Source organism: Melozone crissalis, unplaced genomic scaffold, assembly GCF_028551555.1.
Source record: "Melozone crissalis strain CALT ecotype California unplaced genomic scaffold, PUWL_Pcris_2 ptg000005l_1, whole genome shotgun sequence".
In the NCBI taxonomy this organism is placed as follows: Eukaryota; Metazoa; Chordata; class Aves; order Passeriformes; family Passerellidae; genus Melozone; species Melozone crissalis.
Window position 1 is genome coordinate 37,869,575 of NW_026535783.1, and position 24,052 is coordinate 37,893,626.

The 24,052-nt window shown below is 37.4% G+C and overlaps 1 protein-coding gene across 3 annotated transcripts in view; it reads left to right on the forward strand.

Annotated features, from left to right (window-relative positions):
• Positions 1–16,189, forward strand: part of TLE1 (TLE family member 1, transcriptional corepressor) — a 73,650-nt gene extending 57,461 nt beyond the window's left edge. For all 3 annotated transcript variants that reach the window (XM_054284509.1, XM_054284518.1, XM_054284519.1), the window contains 7 exons: positions 970–1,046; positions 8,496–8,745; positions 10,410–10,657; positions 12,347–12,494; positions 12,882–13,032; positions 13,454–13,530; positions 13,692–16,189. In XM_054284509.1, coding sequence (XP_054140484.1) covers positions 970–1,046; positions 8,496–8,745; positions 10,410–10,657; positions 12,347–12,494; positions 12,882–13,032; positions 13,454–13,530; positions 13,692–13,799 — 1,059 coding nt within the window. In that variant the 3' untranslated portion in view covers positions 13,800–16,189. The remainder of the gene's footprint in view (positions 1–969; positions 1,047–8,495; positions 8,746–10,409; positions 10,658–12,346; positions 12,495–12,881; positions 13,033–13,453; positions 13,531–13,691) is intronic.
• Positions 16,190–24,052: the final 7,863 nt, after the last annotated feature.

The following is a 24,052-nucleotide window of genomic DNA, read 5'->3' on the forward strand; positions in this document are numbered from 1 at the left end:
CCTGAGAAATTGGTCAGTACCTATTTTGGAGCTCTGAGATCAGGTGTGTTAAGAATAGTTGCAGTTGTGGGTGTAGTAAGTAAATGGAACCTGGTGGTTATAGTGGCTGTCACACAGAATAACCTAGGGTCCTGACTCGCTAAACATGAGTTTTGTCTATGCAGAAAGCTGCCATAAACTTACCTACTTGTAAATTTGCAAAGTTGGATTTATGCTTGTCAACTTCCCATTACTGTTTCTATGACCAGTTTTTTCAAACTGGTAAACAGGGCTTTTGTGTGAAAATGTTCAAATTTTAAATAGCTTACACCCTCCTTTTAAAGCAATAACAATGTTTATTCAAGTATAACGTTCAGAAGAAAAACTAAGACTTTTTGGTCAACTTTTTCTGCTTGGATTATTTGATAAACATACTCAAGATATAAAAATTCAGTGAAATTGCAGTATGTAAAGAGAATGTTGTTTTTTTTTAAGCTGTGGATGAGCTTGTTTGCACCCCACAATGTGTCTGAGAGATCTCTCAGCTGCTGTGCCCACACAGAATGCTGTGGAGGCATTGAGATGCTAGCTGGGGCCCAGAGCTACTTTCCAGCACCTCACTGTGCCAGCCTGAGTACGTGCTAGCTCTCCCAGGAGTGAAAAGCACTGGCATAGCTTGTTGCTGACATGGACTCTGATTCTAGGGCCAACACAGGACTCTCCCTGCTAACCCGGACTGCTGGGTAATGCTCAGTGTGTGAGTGCATGATAAATTATTTTCTGCTTTTGTATGAGTGCTTCTTTCAAAAGAATGCTCAGGGAAAAGGTCTGGGTTTTGCCCCCCAGTGGAGGGTCATGCAGTTGTCTGATACTGTGGGTAAAATTCACCTTTTGGTTAAATGCAGAGTGTCTTGGGAGTGGAGAAAAGAGACTTGCTGAGAAATGGATGAGAAATTCCAAGTGTAAGATGAATTCACTTTTTGTTGTCAGGTTGGGTTTGATCCTCCTCCTCACATGAGAGTACCTGGAATCCCTCCAAATCTAGCAGGGATTCCTGGGGGAAAACCGTAAGTAACTTTTAACATTTTGGTAACTTCTGCAATATTTAGAGGGAATGAAGTTATATTTGTCAGTGAACAGGCATTTCAAAGGGGATGGTGTCTGGTTGTTTTTAAGAGGGTGTTTTAGACTTCTCTAGGTAAAACCTGCAGCATAAAAGTTCTCAAATGGTAGTTGTCATATCCTAAAACAGGTGTGTATATACCTATTTCCAAGTTGTTGAAGGTATATGTTAAGGTTTTTTTTATTTCATTCTTTCTGGGGAAAGTTAAGGGGATGACAAACTAAACAGTAAATAGTGGTAAAATGTGTTAGATAAAAATATGTTGAAACTAAAATTTGCACTACATCAGGATAAATGTGTATTGCAAACTTGCAGACTCCTTGTCTGGCACTTGTTTTATCAGGCATGGGAGTCTGCAACTGATGACAGGAGGTATCTGGAGCATTTACTTTAGCAACAGATTACACACACTTTGCATAATGGAGCAAGCTATTTAGAACTTTTGTGTGAGTGCAGCTGGAGAGCAAAAGGATGATGAAGCAGTTGTGGAGCAGCTGGTGCATAGATGTAGAAGAGGTTCCACAATAAGTATTTTTATTTAAAAGTTTTGGTTATTGGTGAAGCAGTTATTAAATAAAATGGTTCTGTGATGCTGCGACTTATTAGTGTCTCAATAAAATAAGTTCAGCAGCATACATGAAATGTTTCAGTAATTTGGCTTTGGTAGACCATTGACCCTGAACTTCACCAGTGCAGTAGACTCATGAGCATGTATGACCTCTGAAAATACACAATTAATGTTTACGTATTTCTGGACGGGTAGTCTATGTGGGTACTAACAGAGCAAATTTAATTCAGCTGTTTTTCTGGAGAGAATGAGGCAGAGAGCACTCCTAACAGTTTTTTCAACACTCTGTTGGAACCTGTTCTTTGTTCACACTTGACAGTCAGTCCTGATTTCTCATTCAACAGGAGTTTGCAATTAGAGTAGTTTTTCTCTACCTAGCTGCTTACATAATTTTGAAACTTATTTAACACATTGGACTTTCTGTGCAGGATGTTAATGTTTCATAATGCCTATTTGCCAATCTATATTTAATTTTTCCTTTTGCAGTTTCAGGAAACATTTAGAAACTATTACTTTTAGGATGCCAAGTTGTCTGACAGGCTGTGGTGAAAACTACATACTCATGCATTTCTGTTTGCTTTGATTTTGGACTAGTGATACCTTCTAATGTCAGTCTTGCAAACATCCTTGAAAGAATACCAGATTACAGGCCAAAAAAAAGTATGTTTTCTTCTGATTTTTTTCCTATAACAATAGGGAAGCAGCAGACTTGGTTTGGAAAGCCATCCTGAATGTGTTTTTGTGGTTATCCACCATGCTTCTGGGAACAGGCTTAGCTATCTGTTGACAGTGTGAGAAACCTGTTAAATCTTGGTTGTACTTAGAGCTGGTGGTGTGTTGACAAGATTAGTGAAGTGAAGGCTCAATGAGTTGGTGTTGTATATCAAATGTGGTGTATTTAAATTTAGTGCAGTAAGGATCAGGCTTTGTACTCAAAACTCAGACATAGTCTTGCTGACTGTCATACAATTTGGCATACTTAAATTAAATGCTTTTGAAAATCACATAATTGAGTGGCTCTATGTTTTTACTTCTAAACAAGTTTGTTTATAAGCTTTCAATAACATATTTCATTGCCTTGCAATATTTTATATTGTAATCTAGTGAAACCTATTTTTGTTCAGGAATTTTGTTCACAGAAGTTTTCTGTGGCTGAGTTCTAGTTGTTACACTGTTCAAGGACAGAATATGTATACTGCTCTACTTTGTATCCTGGTAATTTAGCTGAATTAATCAGGAGTGGGGGGAAACTGTGGGAGTTGCTTGGGGTTTTTTAAATGTTTTTACCACTTTATTCACACTGCTTCATATATTGCCTGCTTCGATACATATGCCCTAGTCACCACTTCATTTAATGTGTTCTGCAGTTTTTGGGGGTTTTTGTGGTCATGTTACTTGTACATTTCTTCTAAAATTACTTCTTTGCTTATCTTAGTGAAGCAAGTCTAAAATTTTTATAAACTTGTGGAATTGTCTTTCCATTGACATCTATAAAACAATCTCATGTTCTAGTCTTTATTGGCTAGATGCTGTCTGCTACCTGCAGCATTTGCAAGTATCTCACCTACTTCAGGTTTTTCTCCTGTAGTTTCTGTAGAGAGCAGAAATAAAAAATCATGCAAACTGGTGGAGTATGCTTTGTTTATTTTCAAAGTCAGCCTTTTTCTTGATTGCCGATATGCTGATGCATTGAATTTGTTTTATTAGATGTGAAGTTTTAATGAGTCTTGTTGCAGGTGCTACAGAGAATTTTTGAATTGAACTATTGAATCCCCACTCATATGTGTATGCTTTAGGCTGCACATTTTTTATCAATGGTTATGATTATACTGTTTTTTGACCCAAGAGAAAATTATGCTCCCTTCTTTCTAAAGGACAGACACTTCTGATAGCACCCAGGTTTTTGTAAGCCTTGCATATTCTGAGGTCTGTTATTGATCTTCTTGTTAGAAAAATGTGTAGCCTGTTAAAAACCCACTTGGACATGAACATGTGGTGTCTGAGTCCTGAATGCTTTTGTTCTGATGCTTTTAAATATGCCCTGGACTGTAAGTTTTTGGTGTGTTGCTCTAATTTTTTCTTTCTTTGCATAGTCTTTCTAACAAGTACTTAGCTTTTAGTGTTCTATAGCTGCTGAAATAACATTCTTATGGTTTATGTGAACCATGCCTTCTAATAGCTGGATTTTGGACTAAATACAGAGTTTCAAGATTACTGGTAAGATTTATGTCCACAGTACTGCTTCCTTGGTGTATAAAATTCTGAATTAATGTTAGTACTGAGAACAAATGTATTTCTCAGCGTGTTTTCCTGGGCAGTGAAAGTAGCTGAAAATATATGTTTCTAATTCTAGTAGGAAAGGAAAACTTTACGTAGTAAATGTTAAATCTTCCTGCTTCTACTTATAAGTTGACTTTTCACTGTGTTTGTGGAGAGGTATACTATACTCTTTTGGAATTCCTTGATTTCAGTTCTGTTCTTCAGATCTTCATACTTCTACAGTGAATGTACAATGAGAGATATTGTAAAGGACAGCTAATTTTACTGTATTATAGGAGATTAAGGGCTGTGTGCATCCTGCCATTTATCTCTAAATAAAATCATTTGGTGACATGTTTGAAGATGAAAATTCAGTCATTTCTGTACAAACATATCTATCCTTGTTTCTTGGCATTTTGTTCTATATGATGAAACAACACACTCAGATATTCATGTTTTTTTTGTGATAACTACAATTAAAAATGAGCTGGAGTGCAAAGAAAAGCTGAAAGCAAAATGCAGTTGTGAATGGAAGGAACTTTTTGCTTTCTTATTTTGCTGTGGGTGGTACTGTTCTGCTGGTTAAAGAAGTCTGCTTGAATTGAAGGGATGAAGTGGAAGTTTTTGAGGGATTTTTTTTTTTTTTAAGACCTTACTTTAGTAGGCAGAAATTGTGTGCATTTGTACATCAATCTGAATACTTAGAGTAGCTGGCAGATAGTTTAGTTAATTTCCTATATTTTTGGGGAGTGAATTAATTATCCTGAACCCTCCTCAGCATGTCAGATGATACTTACTTGCTGTATACTTATTTGGAAATTTGAGAAATAAGCTGAGAAACTGGTTTGTATTAGTATCACTTAACCATGTTGCTGGGCATAGGAATTCTGAGGGTTCTAAGTACTGCTTTGACACACGCGAGAGAAGTCCCTGGATGCAGTAATTCAGAAGATTATTTCCATTATTCAGAAATAATATAAGTATACTATTTCTCAGAACTGTTCGAAGCAAAATGCACAGACATTTGTCTTATAATTGTTCTTGTTGTAATATTCTGTTAATATGTATTACTTGATATGTACTTAGCTTATTTTTATATTGCATATTTTAATTGCATTTTTAGAAGATAATTTTCTTTGTTTGTTGTTAGCCCAACACACGGAAGGACTCTCCTTTGACCAAAGAGGGATAATCATGGAATCAATGATAGGATAGCCATCTTTCATACAGGCAGAATGTTCTGAGCGAGACAGAAAACTGTGCTAGTCTTGAGACTAAACAGCAGGCATACATGATCAGTTCTAAAAGAAAAATGGGTGGTCAAGTGGTGCCTGTTAAGTCCTGACCTTTAGAGAACTCAAGAATTTGCCAGATTTTGCTAGTTGTTGACTCCTATGAGGTTAGATAATGAAAATTCTTGCAATTTTTGAGAATTGAGGCCTGTGAATATGTCTAGCGCACTAAAAATTGAATCTTCTGTAGGTGTGGACCTGTAAGTACAGTCCTCCTCAGAAGCAGCAGGATCTCTTTCATGATGAAGAGGAAGGCAAAGACTGCAGCGTTTGAGCTGCAAATAATCCTTTGCACTCCTGCTGTCTCCGGTCCTGTGTTCTTCTGGACACAGACACTTTTCCTTGTCCAGGAGTGTCTGGAGTGTCAGTCTGGCAAACCATGCAAGCCTTTTCAAGGTTAAAAGGTATTGTGTAACAAAAGTTATACCATAATACCTAGCAGAGACGAGTCACTAGACTACCATACCGTAGGTATGCTGGCAGTGGTGATGTCAGCATTACATGTGACATATCTCAAAGCAAACAGGAACATTTACTGCTTTGTGTGCTTGTCTTGGCAGAGGGATTTGGCAAAGTGTTGCCATTTCTTTCTACAGTGGATTGCAGATAAGTTGCACTGTAGAAAAAGCTGTCTTGGCTTGTAAGAAACTGGTCTGGTTGTTAGGCCATCAAACTAAGCAAATGCTAAAAAAGAGGGACTGCTTCTATGATTAGTATAGCCCCTCTTTAAACGTAGACATAGTGGTAAAATTCTACATGATTTAAAAATACAGTAGGTAGGCCTCTGATGTTTCAAAGCATAAGAGTCACTACAGTTCTACAGTAAACAGGAAGTACTTGAAAAATGTTTCTATTATTTTTCTCACACCCCATCTCAGCAAGAACTGAGGAGCTCTGTGTATGCATCTAAGCATTTCAAAACACTAATTATTTAGGTAGTTTGAATTGAACAGAACATTTAAGCTGTAACCTTCAAATTAAAAAAAATAATGGACAAGTAGATTATTAATCTTGGACATGCTGGAAAAAATTGCCTAATACGTGCTTAATTGTTTTGCTTCAGTCCATGATAAAAGCAAGGAGGGGCTGAAACTTCAAAGTTATATGGTTCTGTGTACTCTTACTGCTAACAAATACTCTGCAACTGACTTTGATCTGGCGCCCAGGATGGGGCAAAGCTTTTCAGTGTCTTAATGCTGTGACTCTTTTGTTGGATTCTGTAGATGAACCCGCACAGTTCAGCCTCAAGCAGCCTTGTTGCTACTCCTGTTCTGCTTTCTCTCCTGCCCCATGTCTGATCTGTTTAGTGAATACCTACTTTGGGATTCAAAGGGGGATTTGTAGGACCAACAATCTTGTTTCTCTTCTTCTTCACAGAAAGGAATGGGTTTCTAGTTAAGCCTTTATCATTACTGTAATTCTTCATAGCAAAAGACAAAAAGGTTCCCACGGGACAAAATACATTTGATATACTGTGTGCTTTGTGTACATGTAAGGGAGTGAACACTGCACTTCCTTTCTTACCTTACATTTCCTATTCCTGTCATTTCTGTGCCAAAAAAGATGTCATCTTTTGCACTTGCTCGTTCTCTATTTCTGTGTACTCTCTGACTAAGCTCTCTGCTTATATGCCCAACCATGAAACATGAATGAATACAGGAATTGCATGCATGTTTACTATTCATTTCTCCTCTGTTTAAGAGCAGTTACTGTTAACCATTTTTTGCCCTTCACTTAAGAAAAGACTTGAGATATTGCATAGATTGACTGTTTCCAGTCTTAGTTTCTCTGTGAAAGAGCTATGGAGTTCTTTCATCTCTCCTCATGGTTTTTCAAGGGAATATCTTATGCCCAGAAGCAGAGCAGATTCAGTTGCTTTGTGATGTCTGTTCCAGAACCAGGCCTCTTGCTTGTTCCTTCATTTCAAACTATGTGATACTTGGGAACATGTAAAAAAATGCCTTGAAAATACTAGCTTATTATTCAGGACTGAAGATTTAATAGAAATAACTATTGTTGGGTTCTTGGAAAATGGATAGTTGAACTACAGTGATTGAAGATTTCCGAGGAAGAAAGTAGATTTGGAAAATAAAAGGAAGTTCTGAACAGAAGAATATATTAGAAAAATAAATGTTTCAGTATGGCGATGGCATCTTATTAGTGGAAAAACCAAAAAAAGAATACTTATCTCTCAGCGTTTTTTATCCACTTCGGCCTCTTGAAGGATGTTGTTGATGTAACAACAGCATCAAAAGCATGATGGATGCACTTACAACAAAAGTAACAGAAAAGGAGCTCACTAGTATAGCAAAAGCCAGCATTTTACAGTAGCATTTTCATTAGTAGTTAAAATAAACAAACAAAGAACCCCCCCCCCCCCCCCCCCCGCACCTGAAACCTTTATTAGTTGGGATTTGTGCCCTTGCCCTTGAGCAGAGCTGACTTACTTTTCAGTGACCATGAAAAAATAATTTCATGTACTTTCCCTGAGGAGTGTTTTTATTCAGTGCTAGAACATCACTTCCTCAACCTTCAGTTTCCACAAACTGGAAATCATGCAATGAATACAGATAAAAGGTATTTCTGAAGTGCCAAAAGTACCTGGAAAACTGAGCCTTTCAGGTTTTTCAATGTATGTATTCAAGAAAACATAATTTTGAGAAGATGATATCAGCTTTCTGTTGAAATCTGTGTGCAGCCACTCTGTGTTTCTATTTTCTGTGTTTCTGTTTTCTAAAGCACTACTTACCAGCTGGAAAGAGGAGTATATGAGCACAGGCAGTGGTGATGTTACAAATGAGGTGCAGGAATCAAGCAAAACTTTGTTTTGTGGTGCCACAAGGCAACAGGTGCAAGCCTCATGGAAGGATGAGTAGTGCCTGGTGAGGCACTGCTGCTGTAGTATTTGTGTTGATGAGACTTGCAACAGCTAGCTGGAAACCGGGGGCTGAAAGGTCTTGCGATTATCCAAGTCGCTGAGGGATAGCAGCCATGACCTTGGCCTGTAGAGTTAAGGGTGGAATTTAACCTGCTTTCCCATGACACACATATTTCAGCTGAGTCAAACTGAAAATTTCTATTGTGACTCTTTGTCTCCATCTGAGGTTTCATCTGCCTGCATTACTTGGCACTGGAGCTCTTTGCTACAGTAGATTTTTGCGAGATGATTGGCAAAGAACTAAAATGAAAAATACTGTGTTTTTCTTGCATTGTAGTTCTGTAATGGCCGATTTTTTTAAACTGTTTTGTCTTCTCTCTTTCCCTTCCCCAAAAGAGCCTACTCCTTTCACGTTACTGCAGATGGTCAGATGCAGCCAGTTCCTTTCCCTCCTGATGCCCTCATCGGTCCAGGAATCCCTCGCCATGCCCGTCAGATCAACACCCTGAACCACGGGGAAGTTGTGTGTGCAGTTACCATCAGCAACCCCACGAGACATGTGTACACGGGTGGGAAGGGGTGTGTCAAGGTTTGGGACATCAGCCAGCCTGGCAACAAGAGCCCCGTCTCTCAGCTGGACTGCCTGGTAGGTGAACAGGAATTTATGCACAAGGGTAGCTTCTCCTCAGAGACTCAAAAAAAAAGTCCTTGTTTGGATTTTGTTCATATTAGAAGGAAATAGCAGATCTGTTTCCTGATGTCCTTTTTCTTTTTTGAATACATAACAGTGTCATGGAGAATAGTGCTGGTTTGTTTAGTGATAATTATCACTAAGGGTCAAATAACAGATTAGCTCGGATTTCTGAATAGAATGTGTATGTCATGTTTTGAATAAAACACAGTATTTTTTTCCCTTTCTAGTTATACTGATGATTTTTGTGCATGAGTTTAAAAGGAATATAGCTTGTCTTATGCAGGGCTGCAGAGAATTTTCCTAGGTCTTTCACAAACACAAGGAACAAAAACCTCATTTCTGTAAGATGATAGCAGCCACTTACTGGAATAATGAGACACAGTACCAAAGGTCACTTAAAGTTTTGCTATGATTTTTGTTCACGATCCACTAGTTATACGTACAGGCTGGTTATTTTCACATGTGCAGGGTACAAAAGGGACTGGGTGCAATAGTATATAGGTAGCTGAAAAGTTAACTCAAAAAAAGTAATGGCTCAACAAGAGATGTTTCTCACTAGAGGCAGCATAAAGGTCTGTGCAGTGTTAACTGAGAAGACAATGCTGTCAAGCACAGCAATATGTATTGTGAATGAAAATTCTAACTTCAGTGTAGATTTTATGTGTGGTGGATTTTTTTACCTTTTATCGTTTCTTTACTGCTATCATTTTGTAATTGCTGAGTAGTAATAGTGAAGTTGAATAGGTATTCTGTTCTGTGGCATGTATATCTCTCTGGATGAAGAGCCTTCATTTAAGTCGGGGAGCAGTAATGACTGATTAAAGTCAACATTTTCACTGCCCTACTTCCTGCTTCTTTGCTGCAAATTAAAAAAATATATCATAGTAGGAATACTGTTAACTAATTCTTGCAGTGTTTTTTTCTGTCCTAAGTTACAGATCTTTATTATCAGTTTTGTAAAAAAACTGTTGCCAGTCAAGCAAGGCTGTAATAAGGGAAGGTAGAAATGTCTTCTGTCACTAACTCACCCACAGTACCTCTCAAATCAATAATAACATCATGAAGGAGAGATCAATATGTACAATAAGAATAATGTTGAACAACAAAGGACCAACATAAATACAGGACCAATACAGGAATCCTTAATCTTTCAACTTTAACACTGTGAATGAAAAATAGTGTTTGAAAGAAAAATTCAAAAACCTGAAGCGCATGAGACTAGAACGACATTTTCATATAGGGCTGTTAAATGCCAAATGAAAGGTCATTTGCTTTAATATTTCTATTGTTGGTGACCTTCACTGATGGAGTACATTTGCAGAAAAGCAAGCTTACTTTGGCTCTATTTTTGTGTAATGAGATAGAAAACTTGCCATTTGTCACGTTTGAAACAGAGTAGACTGTGGCAACAGGAGTCTGCAGTTTTAATTTCTGCAGCTGCAGTTTCTAATTAGTGATGAGAAGTAGATGTTTCCAACCTTTTAAGATCTGCTGGCTTCTCTTCAGTACTTTGGTAATGGAAAAAGTACCACACTGCTTGAAACTTTGATGCAGTCAGAATTATGTTAGTGGTCATTACTGGCAGGCACATAACTGAGGTGATTTGTGTTGTACAGAACAGAGATAACTACATCCGCTCCTGTAAATTGCTGCCCGATGGATGCACCCTCATCGTTGGTGGGGAGGCCAGCACATTATCCATATGGGACCTGGCAGCTCCAACTCCTCGCATAAAAGCAGAGCTGACATCCTCAGCACCTGCCTGCTATGCTCTGGCTATCAGCCCTGACTCCAAGGTGTGCTTTTCCTGCTGCAGTGATGGGAACATTGCAGTGTGGGATCTGCATAACCAGACATTGGTCAGGTGAGTCGTTGTTTACAGAAAATTTTAATAGAAGTTACTCTTTGGACAGCTACATAAATATTTATCTCCCTGAATAGGGTTTATAACAGCAAAGTAAATAGTGTCTCTTATTCAGGGGAGTGGTTTACACCCAAGTCAGGCAGAAACTAGTTTTGGTAGTTTCGGCCTAGTCTCGGAAGATATCTTTTAGGGTTTGTCCATAACCTGCTGTAGTCAATGTAGAAGCTCCTGCAGATCCTCCCTGTTATTTGATTGGTCTGCAGGTTTCTACAAGCAGCGTTCTTGCTGGTTTGTTACTGGTATGGACTGAACATGCCTTCTAGGGAAGGTCTGAGATTTGCTCTTTTCCTTTGTCTTAGGCCTTGTTAAGTAGAAAAAGAGTATTTTCAATTCCTATTTAGCAAGGATAAGTAGTAAAATTAATCTTACAATTAATCTTACTATTTTTCCTAAAGAACTAATCCTCTCAGTTCTTTAGGAAAGCAGTGGGGCTTACTATAAGATAAATTTAGTTTAGGCTTATCAAAGCAGTGATGGCTTACAATATTTTGAGAAGAGTTCTGAACACAAAAACTAAAGAATATGCTTAGTCCGCTGTGTTTCAGTTAAACTTCCTGTATATCCACAATTAGCTGAAAATTACATACAGAGAGTCATGTTAATGTGCATGCAATTTTTTTCTTTCTGTTGAACTTTAGGTCAATAAATACAATTTTAGTTACATAAAGTTTTCATGTGCATGCTTAGACCCTGTAAGGTTGCACTGTGCAACATCTATACACATCTGTGAATGTCTTGCCTTTTAAATGTTTGCTGTATGTGTTCCCACCACTTGCACACTGATCTTGCTGGTTGATAGCACATGGAATTTGGAGACCAGAGCTACTAAACAAAACATGCTGTGTGACCTTTCTGTGGCAGCTCTTGGTGATTCATACCCTTCCTTCACAAGCTAGTTGTCTTTTCCCCACCCGCCCTCCGCCTTTCGCACTGAGGCACAGGACTTTGCTAAAGCTAATTGCTGATGAAAAATGCAGAAGCTCCAGAATGCTTTTGCCAAAGGATTAAGAAAAAGTTGAGATGACCTTCTGGTTGCTGAAAGCTGAGATTTGCTAATGAGAAGGTTATAAAACTGCTCCGTTCAGATTTTTCTAATCTCCTGCCACAGAGAATGCAACTTTGTGACTCAGCAATGCTTGTGTTTAACTATCTGGATCTCTATCTGGATCCCTTTCTATTAGTATATCTGCTTGTTATTTATCTTCTTGACCTGCAGCCAAAGAAAAATGCAGAAGCTGTTTTCTGAAATTGGAGGTTTTATTCTCTGACCCGCTTCAATTTTATTTGAGTTATCCTTAGTGGTTTTTAACTGTAGTTACTGGGCTTTAATATTCTCACAAGTGGGTATAGGCTTTTTGTGGGGGGTTGTTGTTTTGTTTTCTTTTTTCAAAACCTGATAGGAAATATTTTACTTTATTCAGCTAGCCATGATGCAAATCATTTCTCTAGCACCTGGAAAATGTTTTTTTTTTTTTAATACTGGTATTTAATGCTCAGTGAGAGGCTGATTCTTGCTCATCGTCAGACACAGAACAGATGACACATGTTCAGAGTCCAAAACTAACACCACAAAGTGTTTACCTTGAGCTCTGGCAGGAAATCATTATTCAATCTGGTTTGTTTTATCAGGCAATTCCAGGGCCACACAGATGGAGCCAGCTGTATTGACATTTCTAATGATGGTACCAAGCTCTGGACAGGAGGTTTGGATAACACTGTCAGATCCTGGGACTTGAGAGAAGGGAGACAGCTACAACAGCATGACTTCACATCACAGGTAACTGGATTTTCCTACAGCTTGTGGCAATATGTGGGGTGGGAAGGAAACCCATAGGATCAAAGGTAAGACTGAGCCCAGTAGAAGTAGCAGATTGTTCCCTCGCTTCCTTTTGACTGCTCTCAACACAATATTTTGAAGCTTATGTATGTGCTTAGATTACAGAAGAAAATGACAGCCTGACACTATTCTTTTTCTAAGTTAATGTGTAAAAACAGGGGTTATTTAGTTACTCAAATTTTGAACTGCAGTTTTGCTATTGAACTATGTAAATTTGCCCTTATCTCTCTCTCTCTCCTCCCCCCCCCCTTTCCCACATAATCTTAACTGCAGAAAAATTATCTATAGGAAAATAATTAAAAGGTGTAAATATGATATAATTTTCAGATATTTTCCCTTGGTTATTGTCCTACTGGTGAATGGCTAGCTGTGGGAATGGAGAGCAGCAATGTCGAAGTGCTACATGTAAATAAACCAGACAAGTATCAACTGCACCTTCATGAGAGCTGTGTATTGTCACTCAAATTTGCTTACTGTGGTAAGTTGCCCTGAACATAGAACTGGAGGTCAGGGCTCTTAATTCATGTTTTGCTGATTATTTATTTCATAGTCATTAGTTATTACATCTCAGTTTCTTAAGTAATGCATAAATATCTCTGCTTTATGAATTCAAATGCACTTATCTACAAACAGCCATCTGTTTGTCTAGAGGCTGCTGTGAGGATTGATTCATGTGTAAAAAGCTATTTCTGTTTGAAGTTTAGGGATTTCCTAGTATGTAACACACTGCAAACGTGCTGAGCATCCACATTGATTGTAAGCAAAAGTACTGTGTTGATTTGTAGTAAGAGCTTTTATAAGGGCAATTAGTTAACAGATTTCATTGATGTGAATTGAAAACCCAAAACCTGTCACATGTCTCTTTCACATTTCTGTAATCCTTCTGGTTTTTATTCTAGGTAAATGGTTTGTGAGTACTGGGAAAGATAACCTTCTTAATGCATGGAGAACTCCATATGGAGCCAGTATCTTCCAGGTGAGGATAATGTTGCTTTTCATGAAGAGAAAAAAAAAATGCAGAGTTCCAGGAGTGGATTCAGATATCTTCACATATGTGATCTACCTAAAATGAGATGATGGAATGATGGTAAACAGACTTTTTTTTAATGATGTAATATATTTCTATTTTTCTTCCAGTCCAAAGAATCTTCATCAGTGCTTAGCTGTGACATCTCTGTGGATGATAAGTACATTGTCACTGGCTCTGGAGACAAAAAAGCTACAGTCTATGAAGTTATCTACTGAAAAATATGATGGGGATATTCTTTTAGAGGTTGAACTGGGCCAAAATTGTTAGTAGAAGTAGAAAGGTTTTGAATTTTTGAAAGGAGCAAAAGTGTTGAGGTTCCAGACCTTGCCATGAAACTACTCCAATTTTTCAAAATAGAAGGCAACGTCCTGCAACTAAGTATTGGCTACGTGGACCAGGCGGAACACAGAGGCAAGATGGACAAATGTAGCCTAGGTTTTTGACATAATTTTTAAAAGCCAAGTCTACTGAAGAACGTTGGAGCCTTTTATTTTTTCTTTTTGTGACCTCATGCAATTTTTTCTCATTGCCTGAATATGGGGGATAAATACCTTTCTGTTCCTTGCAGTTCAAGTTGCATTCTGTCCTGGGTAGAGCAGCAGTGTCTCAGATGAACTTGTTTCCTGGTTTTGCATCTTGTGATATGTTTTTGTATTTTTGTTGAAGGTCAAACATTTGTATAAATTGTAAATATATTTAGTTTACTACAGTAAAGGCTTTAGTACCAACAACCAGTCTTCCCCCTTGCCCCCTCCCTGCTTGCCCTGCTTATTTAAAATTAAAAACCTTTTGGGGATATAAGTACCTTTTTAGAAGCAAGAGCAAACACTATGTATAGTTTGAAAATGGTGTCTTATTCTTTATAACTGTTCTTAGATTCCTTTATCATACTTCAAAGTAGTTGATTTGACATACTAGGATATCAAGTCCAGTAGATATTGTCTTGTTCTACAGAAAACTTAAAGGCAGTTTTGTACTAATTATAGTGTAAATATAAAAATTGAACATTTCATAAAGCTGTGCAGTTTATTTTGATGTCCCATGTATATGTTCTTTGGCAGATACAGTAATATGTGCCTGATCATAACACATTTGGTCATTTCTCTAGAAGAGGAGGTGTCTTCCCTGTTCTTTTTCCCCCCCAGCTGAACAGAATTCATGTGAGGCTACATTTCAACTAAGTACATCAGAGCCTTTATTTGTTATATGAGGATGTCTGTGATTAGAGAAGTTGCATCCTTCATGTGTTACAGAGAAGTGGTAGTTAATGGCCACTTCCTTTTTAAAATCTTGTCTATACTTAGATACTCAGGTAAATTTAACTAAATTACCAAAAGTGTGAGTTTACAGGGGATTTCTTAAAGATGTTGAATACTTGCAGGGTAGCAAGTGAAGTGAATTAACCTAAACTAAATTAAAATCGCTTCTTAATTTCTTGTGAGAATAATGACAAAGGAATATTTTGATTTTTAACTAATCCACTCTACAAATTAATTAGAATTAATTTTCCTGAGTGTCCTATGTTATGCAGGCCTGTAGGCTCTATGTATTCATGCTGAGCAATCTGTGAGTCCTTTCCATTGTTGCATCACTGTGTGACATCTGTGAAGAGCCATGATAAGCAGCCAGTTACCAAAGCTATGCATCTTCAAGTTTTCTTGGTGTACTCAAGAGCAATGGATGAGGAGAGAATGTGTTCACTTTATTTAACTATTATTTTTTCAGACTAATGTGTTCTACCACTGTGTGCTAGACAACAGACTTTGCTGTTGCACTGGTGGGAGCTGTACATTTCCTACATTCTGTAATTTGGTTATAATTTCTGTTGCTAATGGAGAGCACAGATGAACAGAAAGATATCTTTGAACAATTAATTTAGATTACACAAACTGGCAGACAGAAGAAGAGCTGCTTTCTCATTTTCCTAGCATTTGACGATGGCCTATATCCCTGCTCTTTCAGGGATACGAAGACACGTAGCTAGGAAGAAACAAGCTTGACTGACAGGTGTGTTGATTGGATAAAGAATTTTTCGTGTGGGGGCAAATTTTATCTAAGATTCTAGTCTGAAGGGACATAGGTTTTCCTTTTGATTTACATGACCGTTCTACTGAAACCAAATTATAGTGTCTAAAACTGTAATAGCCTTAACATAGTACATTCCATCCAGAATGTAAAATATTACCCATCCAGGATAATCTGGTCTCCGAGAATTTTAAAAATAGCATTGTATTAATATGTATCCATATATTTCTTTGTTGATTTTTTAGTTGTTAATTTGTATCTGTATGAAAATGACGGACAAGTTTAGATGCTGGTCATGTTGCTTTCAGACGTAGTGGGGCAGAAAGCAGAATCATGAGGCTTGTCAGAGAATTAACTGTATTTGCTACACTGAAATACTGGGAAGTGCTGTGCCATTTTTACAAGGGAAAGTTTTAAAACAAGAGTATTTACAAGATTACTTGATTTTTACACTTTTCATATTGAAATTTCTCTGAACATCTGGTTCTGGCAGTGATCATTGACTTTAGCAGCACTGGCAAATTTGCTTTAATTAGGATCTTTTGGATTTTTGCCAAACTGCTAGCACCTTGGCTTTTACTTTATAGGTGTAAAATTTTGCTGTTCTCTGAAGTCAACATCACAGGAGCCAAGAATACAAGTATTCTTACACATCTATATCAATTAAAAAAGACCCAACAAGTGTAATTGGTCTGCTATATGTTGTGGCATAGGGCTTGCTAGCAAGGTCACCCTTGTCAATCCGGAGGTTCAAAATCATAGTGTCAGGAGAATCATAAAATACCTTGTTTTCTTGGCTTCTAGAATGTACAATGAGTCAGAGCAGTTATGGAATCAGAAATTTATATGCATGAATTTAATCATATTTGTACCATGCATTTCTTGATTGTAATTAAGAAATTAATTCCTTTTTTCCCCCCTATTATAAGCCTTGGGTCTGAAAATTAGTGGATACATCTGAAAGCTTCTGGATGCATCATCCATACTTGTGGATGAGTAGTTCTCTCCATTTGTTGTTTCAGATTTCACTTAATGTTTATAAAATCGTGAGTCTTTTGATTTGTCAAGAGAGTAAAGCATATTCTACTTGCAGATGTAATTTTTAATGAAAAGAGAGGTTTGCTGAACTTCTAGCATGTCTGTCTACACAAACACCTAAAAGATGTAAAACTTGTGAAGCTTAAAACTTCTGTAAGATCTTATAGCCCTGTGTAAAGTGGTGGGTGGAAATAAAATAATTGCTCACTGAATGAAGAAACAGACTAACCAAGGTCAGCAGTAACAGAAAAGGCACTGGGGAAACCATGTGGAGAAGAGAAGTGCAGCAGTAGCTATTGTATAGGTAATTCTGTTTTTTGTGGGAGGTCAACCTAAATACAGTCCTAAAAGATTCCTTTGGTTAGCGCCTTTTGGGACAGTCTTTGTGTGCTAGGTGGCCTTCAGTATTCAGAGATGTCTCAATGGCACTCTGGTAAATGCCAGTTCTGGATAGAAGTAGGGAGTCCTTACAAAAGACATTTTGGATGTCAATGCGAACAATAACTGATGAAGAGGGGATTTGTGGTGATACCAATTCAACTGAACAAAATCCTTTGTCAGCTTTAATATGTATATTTTGTATATGTGCACTTGGTATAACCCTTCATAAATCAGTTGTGCAGAAAGTCATGATATCATTCCACACAATGTATTTGTCAGTGTGTAAGATGTTCTTTTCAATTTATAATTCCAAGCAATGGCAGTTCCCCATGTTAGCCTACAAGCTACTGGTGTCTTGAGAGAGAATTTTCATCTACATTAGTTCTTCCTAATTCATTTGGCATTTCAAAGGCTTTTGTTCTTTTAAAGGAAAGAGAGACCACTAAATGAACATCATTTTCACAGGCTGTTATAACAAGCATTATTTTTTAATATAAACATCAATGTAGAATCTATGTATGAATGATTGACCATAATTTTTGGGTCACATTTTTGCATTGGTGTGATACAAGTAGAATTTCAGAAGCTTCTAAGTTACTCAAGTAACTTTAACTCAGATTGACAAACTGATTTTTTGTTTCGTGTTTAATTCCTGATAAAGTTTTTTGTTTGTTTGTAGTTTTGTGGAATGGCTGGCCCACTTAGGATCCCAAGGGATTATGTAGTCTAGTTAAAATAGTCTTTCATATTTTCTATTTTATTGGTGCAATTTTGAGTTGATGGGGAAATTCCACCATACTATTAATTAAGAAAGGTGGATTTTGAAGTTTTTTGGCTAAGGAGGAGTACAGACTTCTGATTTCGCACTACTGATAAAGTGTTTACCCCTTAAATCACTTCACTGGATAATCTGGACTGACTCCAACTCTGCTGTCTCTTTGAAGGATTTTGGGTTTTTTCTCCTACCACAAGTGCACAGAAGGAATTTGAGAATGTAGCTTTATGTAAGACTTCAGCCGATTCATTCTGTCCTGCCAGACAGACATACTTCATTACATAATGGGAAAGGTGGAGTAACTCAGAGTTGAACCTGACAAACACCAGAATGCAGGTGAGTTATGGCACAGAAATTCATGGACAGAACCACTTCAGTTAAAAAAGCCCTCCAAGATGATCTAGTCCAACCTCTGACTGAATATTACGTGTAAACTAAACCATAGCATTATGTGCTGCATCCAGTCATTTCTTGAACACCTGTGGGATGGATGACTCTACCACCTCCCTGGGCAGCCTGCTCCAATGCTTGACAACTTCATCCATGAGAAAATTCTTCCTGAGGTCCAACCTGAACCTCCCCTGGCTTAGCTTGAAGCTGTGTCCTCTTGTCCTGTGGCTGAGAGGAGAGAGCAAGTGACACCCAGCTTGCTACAACCTCATTTCAGGGCGTTGTATAGTGAGCCTTTTCTCCAGTCTAAACAATCCCAGCTCCCTCAGCCACTCCTTAAAAAGACTTGTGCTCCAGACCCTTCACCAGCTTCTTTGCCCTTCTCTGAACATACCTCAGTGTCTTCTCATGAGTGGCCTAAAACAGAACACGGGATTTGAGGTGCAGCCTTTCCAGTAACAGGGGCAGGGAAAATCCCAGCCCTAGTCCTGCTAGCCACACTATTGCTGACACAAACGAGGACACCATCAGTCACCTTGGACACCTAGTCACACTGCAGGACAAGAGGAAATGAGAACTAGAAACACATCTATTTTAGGTGTAATCTAACATGCAATCTACGCAATTCACCTAGAATGAGATTTCAGTCAGAGAGTTCACTGACATCTGTTTCTCTATAAAGTTGTTCAAATGTTTCTGCAGTTATTCAAGGACCCTTGAGTTGTGTGATTGAACTAGAAGTGGACATTTCTTTTATATCCATAAACATCTAGTCATCTCATCCTAAGAGGGAAAAGGAGTTAACTCACAGCCAGTTCTCTACATTTACCATTACCTTTATTTCTGTAGCTCAAGATCTGCTTCCAAGCACTTGATAATCCCATTTTCAGCAACATGCTCCCAAATGTCCCACTGCAGCTTACGCGCTTAGTGCTGTGTGGTAGGTTTTGCTAGGGAAATCAGACATGTGAGAACTGGGTGCTTGAAAAATCTGTCCTATGGGTCTATCTTACTGACATTTCTGAGAAATTTACCCAGGATTTCTGCTTAGCTATATAGGAGAGCTCAAACACTCACTGAAACATTTTCTCAATCAGCAAAAAGTGTGTTTTGAACATATTTTAAGCACATGGGTGGGCTTGGGGGTTTTTTTGTTTTGTTTGTGGTTTTTCACTATTTTCTGTTGATTGATTTTTTTTTTCTTCTGACATTACTTTAAAAAGTATGAATTGAATATAACAAGAAAAGATGAAGGGAAATCAGAAGAATTAATAGTAGTCTTCAGAGGGCAGAATGTTGTTGAAGATGCAAAGAACCTACTGCTTCTGTGATACATTAATTCTTGAGAGAGCTGGATTTCTATTTCCTTGAGGCTAAAAGTGCTACTCAGAAAACTGAATACCAAAAATGTCTGTTGTGGGGACAAATGTTAGTTATCATTTTCAAATCTGAGCAGGGTTTTTTGTGGGGTTTGGGTTGTTTGGGGTTTGCCCTCCCCATATTTCTTAGATCTGGGTCTCACAGTTCACTCTGAGAAGCTGAACCACAGTCCATGTTCTTTCTGGGTCTATGCTCTACTATACATTAGTAAGAATTTAGTTGCCTGTTAATGATATACAGTATACAGGAAAATCTGATTGAATATTTCAGTGGATAGCTGCATAATTATATTGGGCAGTGTCTGGTGTAATGATTTCCCTTACTAATGCAAGCACTCAGATATAGGATAGCTGCAGTATTCTATACTCATATTTTCATTGTTTATGAATCCCTGGTTTGGTGTAGTTGACTCTTCATAGAAAAAATTCTATGATGGCTTCTGTGGTAAAACATAAAATTATGAGATTTTTCCTGTCCTATAATTTCACATGTGATTTTGCCCATATTTTTAAGATTATGTTGATTCACAGAAGAGATGCTGCAAGCAACTCAACATTTATATTGTGTACAGCTTGGCAAGGATTGCCTTTGCTGTGTTCACAGCACAAAGGTATCTCTCAAACCCTGTTTCAAAACCCTGTTTTCTGCCAAAAATTAGTTTGAGGTGAAGATAACACATAGTCTGGAGACTAAGCAATCAAACATACTGTTATCATTATCCCTTTTGTATACTCTGTCATTAACATAGAAAATGGAGATGATAGCCTGTAACTGCAAACAATAAATGCTGTTTTTCCTTTGAGCAGTGATTTTAATGGCAGTTTAAAAAAGTTAACAAGCAGAATGAAGGAGTCATAAATGAAAGTTAACCCACAGCAGTTGGAAACTGAGAAATCCTTGTTACTTTCGTGGTAGTGAGCCTAATTTGTTTAACATAAAATCCATCTGCTCATTTCACAGTCTTTGTCACACTTCCTTCAGTGATCCACAGTGGATTACCCCCTTACTTTAAAACCTGTCTGAAATTATGATAAGCTAATAACTCTTATTTTGTGGTTTGCTGTAGCATAAAGTTTTGCAGTCCAGCGAAGATGCCCTTTATTCTTAAAAAATAATCAGCTATTGGGGTTTTTCTGCAGTTGGAAATGATTTTTTAAAAATTGGATTTCAAATAAATATACAATCTGATGGTTTTGCAAATTCAAAGTATTTTGTAATTGTTGATGAATCAGCCAAACACTGCTGTTAAGTATGTAAATGTTCTTAATGTCAGCCTGGTTTTTGCTTAGCGTGCCATGCATGCAACAAAACTTTGGAGTGATTCAACTTTTGTGGCCACATTAAATTTACTTACTGGAATAAGTTTCCTTTTTCATACAGAAATCAGTTTACTACCGTGCTCCTTTATGTTTCCTCCTGGATATACATTAGATCTCTAGAGATGTTTTAATGAGTTATACATACATAATGCTTCTAATTTTTCTTTGTCCTTCTGATTGTTAGATATGTGAGATGTGTATTTCTGACAGCAGTTGAGTGAATATTCACAAATATATGATATAATTGAATTTTTGAATGTGTACTTCAAGAAGTTTATAGACTTGTATAGATAAATCATTGATTTTCATTTGTTAAATTCAAGATTTTCAAGTCCTGATACTCTTGTATTTTTATCAGTGAATCTGTTAAAGGAAATACTTCTGGATTTTGAATGGTTTTCATTGCTTTTTAAATTCATTTATGTAGATACTCTTCTTTGTTGAGTACAAGTTATTGACCTGGTATTCTATTTATTCTTCCTGGTTCTTCAGTATTTTATCTAGCTGTAACTTATTAAAAACCACAAATATGAAATGGGGATATTAATGACAAGTGGTTTAAATGTGAGAGTTTCAAATGCATGTTAGAATATTTCATCACTTTGTTCACTGTAATTTTACATTTTTTCATTACTTAAGTAATTAAAAAAATCCTTAGGGTTGAATTATAGTAAAATTTTATACATCTCAGTACTAATTTTGTCTCCCAGTGGACAGCAATAATTTAGATGGGATTGTTTTTACTCTACCTAATTTATTCTTGGGCAGGGGGGAAGGGGAAAAATATTAACCTTGCAAATTTTGCTAATTATAATAATTTCATTGCTATTGTTAATTATTTTTAATAACCTCCATGCCTTCAGAAATTAGTTCTTCTATATTTTGAAGAAAGCATCCAGATATACAGGGTTCTGTAATAGAATATGTTTACAGTATTTATCCCCTGGGTTAGCTATAACAGTAAGGGGAAGTACAGTGACAGATACCACTTGCAATAGTTGCTAGTGCAATGTGCCTTTGAACCATTTTCTTTAGTTTTTAAATTTTCTTGTAATCTTAGGTGAGGTGAGCAGTTATAAATCAGTTTCATTTCTATCAAAGTGGATATGACAATACATTCCTAGAGCTTTACTAGTCTTACTAAATTTAAATCTGCATGGTAAATGGTTACATGGATAGTTTTGAGCTGATTTGACTGTTCAGGTTAACTTCTTAGGTTTCAAAACCTGCTAGAGTAGAGGGAGAAATTGCCAGTTATATTTGGGGGTTTTTTATTGCTTTCATTTTGTACTATATATATCAGTGGGACCTTCATACCACTGTAGATGTGCTCAGTTTTAATGTTGCCATAGTTTGCTCCATCTGTTTCCCTTGAATTTAGCTTAAAAACTAATCCCTTTCCATAGGTGTCTGCTTTGAACCTTAACAAATATAAAAATAATCAAAATATCACTATTTGATAGAGACACTGTTTATTTCTCTGTTTCTGATGTGGATATTGTTTAGCAGGGCCTGTCTAGTTAAAAGGCAGTTAAAATAGTAATCACACATGATCTGTGTCTAACTGCCATTCGTAGAAAAAGTGCTACAAAGTGATATGTGGTGGTAACTCGGAAGGAAAAGAATATGAAATTCAGATAGCAGCTTGAACAATTTACTGTTAGCATGGGGCCCAATAACACTACAAAGCTATAAACTCTGTCTGTCTAGATTGCCCAGTTAGGTGGCAGAGATGCAATTTGTCTTTTCTGAAGCCGCCTGCTGCTAGCTAGCTCCATCTCCTGTCACAGCCTATTAGCTCCCCAAGAAAATTGGTGGGAAATTGCCTGCAGCTTGTAGGAAATTGCATCTCCAGACCCAGGAAAAAATGTAGGATAGCACAACACTGATCCTCCCAGAGCAGCTATTAATACAGCAAAAGCTGACCTTTGGCATGGCGTGAAACGACTTTGCTGAATAAAGACTGTATTATGTGTGGTTGAAGGAGGGAAGGAATTATTATCCTAGCTATGCTTGTAGTCAGCCTGTTCCAGGAAGCTTAAGTATGAGCAGCAGGTTCTGCTGCCCCTCATTCCCACTGGAAGGTGGAAGTGGACATTTTGCAGCCTTATACACAAATTTCATTGTACAGATGGGCAAAAAACCCATTATGTATTTAAATTATGTTAGTACATATAAAAGTCAAAGCTTTAGTGACAAAGTTGAAAGGTAATTTATGAAGCTAAATGCAAAAAAATTAATAGGTATCTCTGCTCAGGTCAGTCTTGGTCAGACTAGGAACAACTTTTTGGCTATTTAATTCTATTTGTATATACATATTATACATTTGATTTTGGAGCAGTTACAATGAAAAGGAACTGATTTGTTCTGTAACTGTGAACTGTAAAAGGTCATGGAATACACATTACTTATCACAGATTTTAGCATTAAATTCCTTGCTGCTAGGAAGCTCACTTCTGCTATGTTTAAACTAATTCCCATATGTTCTTTATGGTGTAATATACAATGAGTTTCATCCTCTGTCATTTCTACTACAGCTACCTTTCTAATTTTGTACTTTACCTCAGTTTTATAGGGCCTTTCAATAAAAGACTCAACTTTTCTGTGAATTCTGAGAGAGGGGGTATGTATAGTAGGTTTTGTTGCAACATAAAAATAAATGTCAGTATTTTCTTTGAGCTTGCAATTGTACTTAGTTGATTCAAAGCCTCCCGAGGAAGATGTGATTGTGAATCAGAATGGTGTATTGATCAGAAGTGAGTGTGAGGAGGGCGGCAGCAGCAGGGAAAAAATCATTTTGCAATCAAGAGCATTGCTGTTTTCAAACTCAGACGAGATCTCTTGGTAACTGGCAGCTGCCCAGGGATCTAAGTGAAACCAGTGGGTTCATTTCCTGTTGTATTAGTGTCCACTGTTGTAAATGAGCTAGCAGGGCTTACGAACACTCACACCGCTGATTAGAGAAAATTAGGGGCCTGCCTTATGGAGCTGAGGCAGAGGCAGCAGGGTAAAAAAGGTATTGCACATAGTTCAAAGCACAGCTGAAGGGGATCAAGAAACCTTCATTTCATGGGGCTCTCTGGACTGCTGTTTTGAATTCTTATGATCATGAATGCACACATATGTCAGTCTGAAATGCTAATTCGTTGAGGCATTGATT